Source organism: Trichechus manatus, unplaced genomic scaffold (genome assembly GCF_000243295.1).
Source record: "Trichechus manatus latirostris isolate Lorelei unplaced genomic scaffold, TriManLat1.0 scaffold00051, whole genome shotgun sequence".
NCBI classification, from domain to species: domain Eukaryota; kingdom Metazoa; phylum Chordata; class Mammalia; order Sirenia; family Trichechidae; genus Trichechus; species Trichechus manatus.
In genome coordinates, this window is record NW_004443987.1 from 507993 (window position 1) to 513807 (window position 5815).

Genomic DNA, 5815 nt, shown 5'->3' on the forward strand with positions numbered 1-5815 from the left:
CGAGCGCCGCGGCTCTTACCTGTCGCCCAGTGCAGTCCGCTCGTAGTTCGCGCTTCGCTCCCTCGCCGCTGACCTCAGTCACTCCTTTCCAAGAACCTACCGGGCAGAGAAGCGGGCTCCGGTCCGCACCCCCTTTCCAAACCTGGCGCGAGTTAGCGGAGCAGCGGGTGAGTCAGTAGGTCCGGCGGGATCTGGGGACCCGGGCCGCGTTGGGTGGCTGGCTAGCGAGCTGCGCTTCTCTCTCCAGACCGCCTAGGAGGCAGTGCACAAAGGCCAGGGTCTTTTGGCCCTTCGGGAGGATTTCAAGGGAAATAAGATCAAAGCCTAGGAGCTGGACTCTTGCCTTGAAAGTTTAGTGCCCCAGGGAAAGAATGGAGTAGTTAATTTCCTTCAAACCGCAGCCAGGGGCTGTGAACTTGAGAATATAGAGACTTAGATTTGCGCTGCCTGGAGCAGGCTGCTGAGCACCCTCCAGTTCATTAGTATAATTCGGCTGAAGAGTGATGGAGCTGGGGGCAAATGAGGAGGGCGGTCCTGCTAATTTAACTAGGGGTCAAAAAATGCTTGCTGGAAAAAAGTTGATGCCTTTTCTGTAAAGCAAGTCCGATACAACCAGTCTTTGGGTAAAGGCAGGTAACACGTTTAAAAAAGAAATAAAACTCATTTCAACCAGGGCTGTCCACCTGCTCGCCCACCAGACCTTTTATTAAGGAGGTATACAAGCAGCTACTATGAAATAGTTTCATTTCTTAATTCTTTCTTTCATAAGAGAGGAATTGCCAAAAAGGCATTGAAATGAACAAAATGCCCTAGTCTTAGTTCTGCTGAGAAATCTGAAAGTTCCTACTGAACTGATAAAGTTTTGCTTAGCATCTAGTTCTTCAAATAAATCCGTGTTTCAGCTCCCAGCCTTAAGTGTCTGATTCTCTTTGTTCCTTTAGGCAATGTGCCCAGCCCCAGGGTTTCTATTTTACTTATTTTAATTAATTTTTTTCTTACATTTGTATTTGGTTTTTATATTTCTATATAATTGTATGTAGGTATTTATATAACTATGAAGCAAAGAGGAAAAAAATGACTGTCACAAACAATGTGTTTGTGATTCTCCTTTCTCTCGTCCTGAGTGTCTGCTTTTTCCGTGGGAAAAGGCTACTGCAAACTACTGACCTCTCTGTACCTTCTGTGCCCTTCTGAAAGTTTCTGAAGCCATACCAAGGGACTGAAATTATAACTGGTGAATAATTTCACCCTAATGTGGTCCCAGACCCACTTGAATGTGTTTTAAAAAAAAAAGAAAGAAAGGCTTTGGTGGTTTTAAGTGAGATTCAAGTTCAGACCTCAAGCCTCAGAGCCCAGTTAATCGTTTGCAGAGTATTAGGAACTGTGCATTAACTGGAACTTTTAATCTAACTTAAGGTATAAGATCTCGTAATTTGGTGTGTAGCATTGTGTCCTAAGAAAACTTTGTCAGATTTCATATATGTACGTTTCTTTCTTTCCACCTTTGAGAAAAATCTTCATCTGAAGAGGTGTGGACCCTAAAGTCCAAAATGCAAGACACTACAGATACATCCCACATAGATAGAAAATAAGATTTAAATATAAAGATTAAGTTGGAGAAGATGATTCAATTTAGAGAAGGCTTTTTAAAAATATATATATATATATAAAGATCTATTTTAAGATTCCTTTACATAGCTTTTAGGGGTATTTAAAAATAAGTGGTGGTTGTGAGGATTGAATGAAATAATAGACCTAACACAGGCAACATAGTGCCTGGCACATAGAATGCGTGCAGTAAATGTTAGTAATGAATAAATCAAATCAGATTTTAATTTCTGTTTATATCACCCCTTCAAGAATAAATGAAGTCTGTTGCATGAAGTTATGTGTATTCAAATAGATAGTCTAACCATAAGAACTGGACTCCAAACTTTTCCCCAAGGTAGCTTAGAGTTCTTGATGCTGGCTCACCCATGGACTGCTTAATTCCTGCCAATCCATTACCGTGACTGAAATATTGAAAATTAAGCTCTTGTTTGCTTCAAATCAGGACAGAACATTTCTGCAAGTGATTTCTGTCTTTGGTTAGCATTCATCCCTGCGGAGGCCATGTAGTTTGCTTAAGTAGCCACCCCTTGTGTTGAATTGTAGTCCTTTATCTGAGAGTCTAAGATATCATTAAGAAAACTAAATCATGTTTCATGACAGCTCTTACTTCATTTGATATACATGATTGAATGCAAAAAGAATTATTATCATGTAACTTGGATTAACTTTGGAAAAATCTTCACGTGTTGGAGGGGAGACAAGGTGACTTTTAGGAATAATCAAGTTATGTCAAATAAGATGTATACGATCTGTACAGAGATAATTCCAGTAAGGATACTGGGCAGGGTCTTGTATAATTTAACTAGTACTACTAACAGTGGAAGGAGCCTTGGTGGCACAGTTGTCGGCGGTTAGAACCCACCAGCCGCTCGGTGGGATAAAGATGTGGCAGTCTGCTTCCGTAAAGATTTACAGGCTTGGAAACCCCTTGGAGCAGTTCTGCTCTGTCCTATAGGGACGCTATGAGTCGAATCTGCTCGATGGCAGCGGGTTTGGTTTTCACCAGCAGTGGTCAGCAGAGGGAGCAAGAGAAGTTTTTAGTGACTTTCAGTTGCTTTTGTTTTTGTTTTCATGAACTCAAAATCAAGAAATGAGTAAAAGCCAGAATGAACCGCCTATCGAAGTTGAGAACCAGTTTATATTGCGTCTGCCTCCGGTAAGAAACCCTTGAGTCTCCAACTAAATATTTTCAGCGCATAAATATTAGTTCTGCTTGGATTCTGTAACATTTCTATTTAAGGTAGGCTATCAAACACAGAACATTTGTTTCCGAGGAATCATGGTCTATTAAGTAGTCCTATCCTAGTGCGTACTCTTTTAGCAGCACTTCTTTTGTCCTGTACATACCACCTGTCTTGTGGCTTGACTCCTTGGCAAATAACTGTGACAACGATGAATTCAGTCACTTATCACTGGACAACCAAGATAAGACTCTTCCAGAATCCTTTCTATCACCTCAAAAGTGGCAGTGAGAGGGACCAGCACTGTGTCTCCTGCAAATTCATCAACATGCACAGCTTTTGAAGCTCACCTCAATGTTTTGTTAGGGTCACTTCACCCACTGATGCCTATATTCAAGCATTAATCTAAGAAAGCTATATTAGTAATGGTGTTCAGAAACGTGTTTCCTCAGTTAGGATTAATCAGTACACCCGGTACACTGCAGCTACACCTTTCCTTAGCAGCTACAACTGAAGGGCAGCAATGAGAGGCAGGAATGTAGAGCCTGGAGAAGCCATTAGCTGTAGATACTAAAAGACAACAGTGGGATTAGACTCAGGTTTAAGGTTTAATTTAAGGGAGGGCTTTCTCTGACATATCTATTCTGTTACCTGCCAAGCAGGTAATACATCCTTCTCATTTTATTTGCCTCCTTTTTAGGAATATGCTTCTACTGTCAGGAAGATAGTACGTTCTGGAAGCATCACCATGAAGGATAAACTAAAAATTGACTTATATCGTAAGTAGTTAATATTAATTCACCATACGTTCAACAATAATTTATTAAGGGACTCCCTGTGTGCCAGGCACTATACTAGGTGCTAAGAATGTGAAAAAGAAGAGAATATGATCTCTGCTTTTAAGGGCTCATGGTTGAGAGACCTAAATTACTCTTACCTCTTTACTTAAGATGAAAGGATGTAAGAATTATGCAAATTGAAGGTGAGTAATTATCATAGCGTCTGTAAGGAAGAAGTAGGGGGTCGACTGAGGGATTTTCATACTGGTCTCCTGCTATGTATTGTGTTGTTGTTAGGTGCCATCAAGTCATTTCCAACTCATGCACAACAGAATGAAACATTGCCTGGTCCTGCAACATCCACACAATCGTTGTTATGTTTGAGCCCAATGCTGGCAGCCACTGTGTCAATCCATCTCCTTAAGGGTCTTCCTCTTTTTTGCTGACCCTCTATTTTACCAAGCATGATGTCCTTCTCCAGGGACTGATCCCTCCTGATAACACATCTAAACTGTGTGAGACGAAGTCTCGTCGTCCTTCCTTCTGAGGAGCATTATGGCTGTACTTCTTCCAAGACAGATTTGTTTGTTCTTTTGGCAGTCCATGGTATATTCAGTATTCTCCGCTAACACCATAATTCAAAGGCACCGATTCTTCTTTGATCTTCCTTATTCATTGCCCAGCTTTCACGTGCACAAGAGGTGATCCAAAACACCATGGTTTAGGTGAGGCGCACCTTAGTCCTTAAAATGACATCTTCACTTTTTATCACTTTTGCAGCAGATTTGTCCAATGCAATGCGTCTTTTGATTTTTTTAAATTTTTTTAATTTTTCACATACAAAAATTTATACATACATTGTTATATGACTAATTGCTCTCCCCATACTGTGACAGCACACTCCTCCTTTCCACCCCTGATTCCCCATGTCCATTCAAGCAGCTCCTAACCCTCTCTGCCTTCCCATCTCACCTCTGGACAGAAGCTGCCCAGTTAGTCTCTTGTATCTACTTGAGCTAAGAGGCACATTCCTCACGAGGCTCACTTTATGTCCCACAGTCCAGTCCAATCACTGTCTGAAGAGTTGGCCTCAGAAATTGTTTTCGTTCTGGGCTGATAGAGAATCCAGGGGCCATGCTTTCCGGGGTTCCTCCAGTCTCAGTCAGACCATTAAGTCTGGCTTTCTTACTAGAATTTGAGTTCTGCACCCCACCTTTCTCCTGCTCCGTCCAGGACTCTCTGTTGTGTTCCCTGTCAGAGTGGTCATTGGTGGTAGCCGGGCACCATCTAATTCTGGTCTCAGGCTGATGAAGTCTCTAGTTTATATGGCCCTTTCTGTCTCTTGGGCTAATACTTTCCTTGTGTCTTTGCTGTTCTTCATTCTCCTTTACTCCAGGTGGTTGGGACCAATTGAAGTATCTTAGATGGCCACTTGCAAGGTTTTAAGACCCCAGAAGCCACTCACCAAAGTAGGATGCAGAACATTTTCTTAATAAGCTTTGCTATGCCAGTTGACCTAGATGTCCCCTGAAATCATGGTCCCCAGACCCCTACCCCTGCTACACTGTCCCTCAAAGTGTTTGATTGTATTCAGGAAACTTTTTAGCTTTGGTTTAGTCCAGTTTTGCTGACTTCCCCTGTAGTGTGTGCTGTCCTTCCCTTCACCTAAGATAATTCTTACCTGCTATCTAGTTAGTAAATAACCCTCACCTTCCCTCCCCACCCCCATAACCATCAAAGAATGTTTTCTTCTGTGTTTAAACCTTTTCTTGAGTTCTTATAGTACTGGTCTTAAACAATATTTGTCCTTCTGTGACTGACTAAATTCACTCAGCATAATGCCCTCTGGCTTCCTCCATGTTATGTTTCACGGCTTCATGGTTGTTCTTTATCGTTGCATAGTATTCCATTGTGTGGATATACCATAATTTGTTTATCCATTCATCCGTTGGTGGGCACCTAGGTTGTTTCCATCTTTTTGCTATTGTGACAATGCTGCAGTGAACATGGGTGTGCATGTATCTATTCGTGTGACGGCGCTTATTTCTCTAGGATATATTCCAAGTAGCGGAAAGCTGGATCGTATGGTACTTCTATTTCTAGCTTCTTAAGGAAGCGCCAAATCGATTTCCAAAGTGGTTGTACCATGTTACATTCCCACCAACAGTGTATAAGTGTTCCAGTCTCTCCACAACCTCTCCAGCATTTATTATTTTGTGTTTTTTGGATTAATGCTAGCCTTGT

At 41.7% G+C, this 5815-nt stretch overlaps 1 protein-coding gene across 1 annotated transcript in view; it reads left to right on the top strand.

The window, feature by feature from the left end:
* The window catches only part of TAF7L (TATA-box binding protein associated factor 7 like), a 24215-nt gene that overhangs the window by 881 nt on the left and 17519 nt on the right, over positions 1 to 5815 (top strand). The window contains exons 2-3 of the mRNA XM_023732389.1: positions 2700 to 2767; positions 3493 to 3571. Of these exons, the coding sequence (XP_023588157.1) occupies positions 2700 to 2767; positions 3493 to 3571 (147 nt within the window). The remainder of the gene's footprint in view (positions 1 to 2699; positions 2768 to 3492; positions 3572 to 5815) is intronic.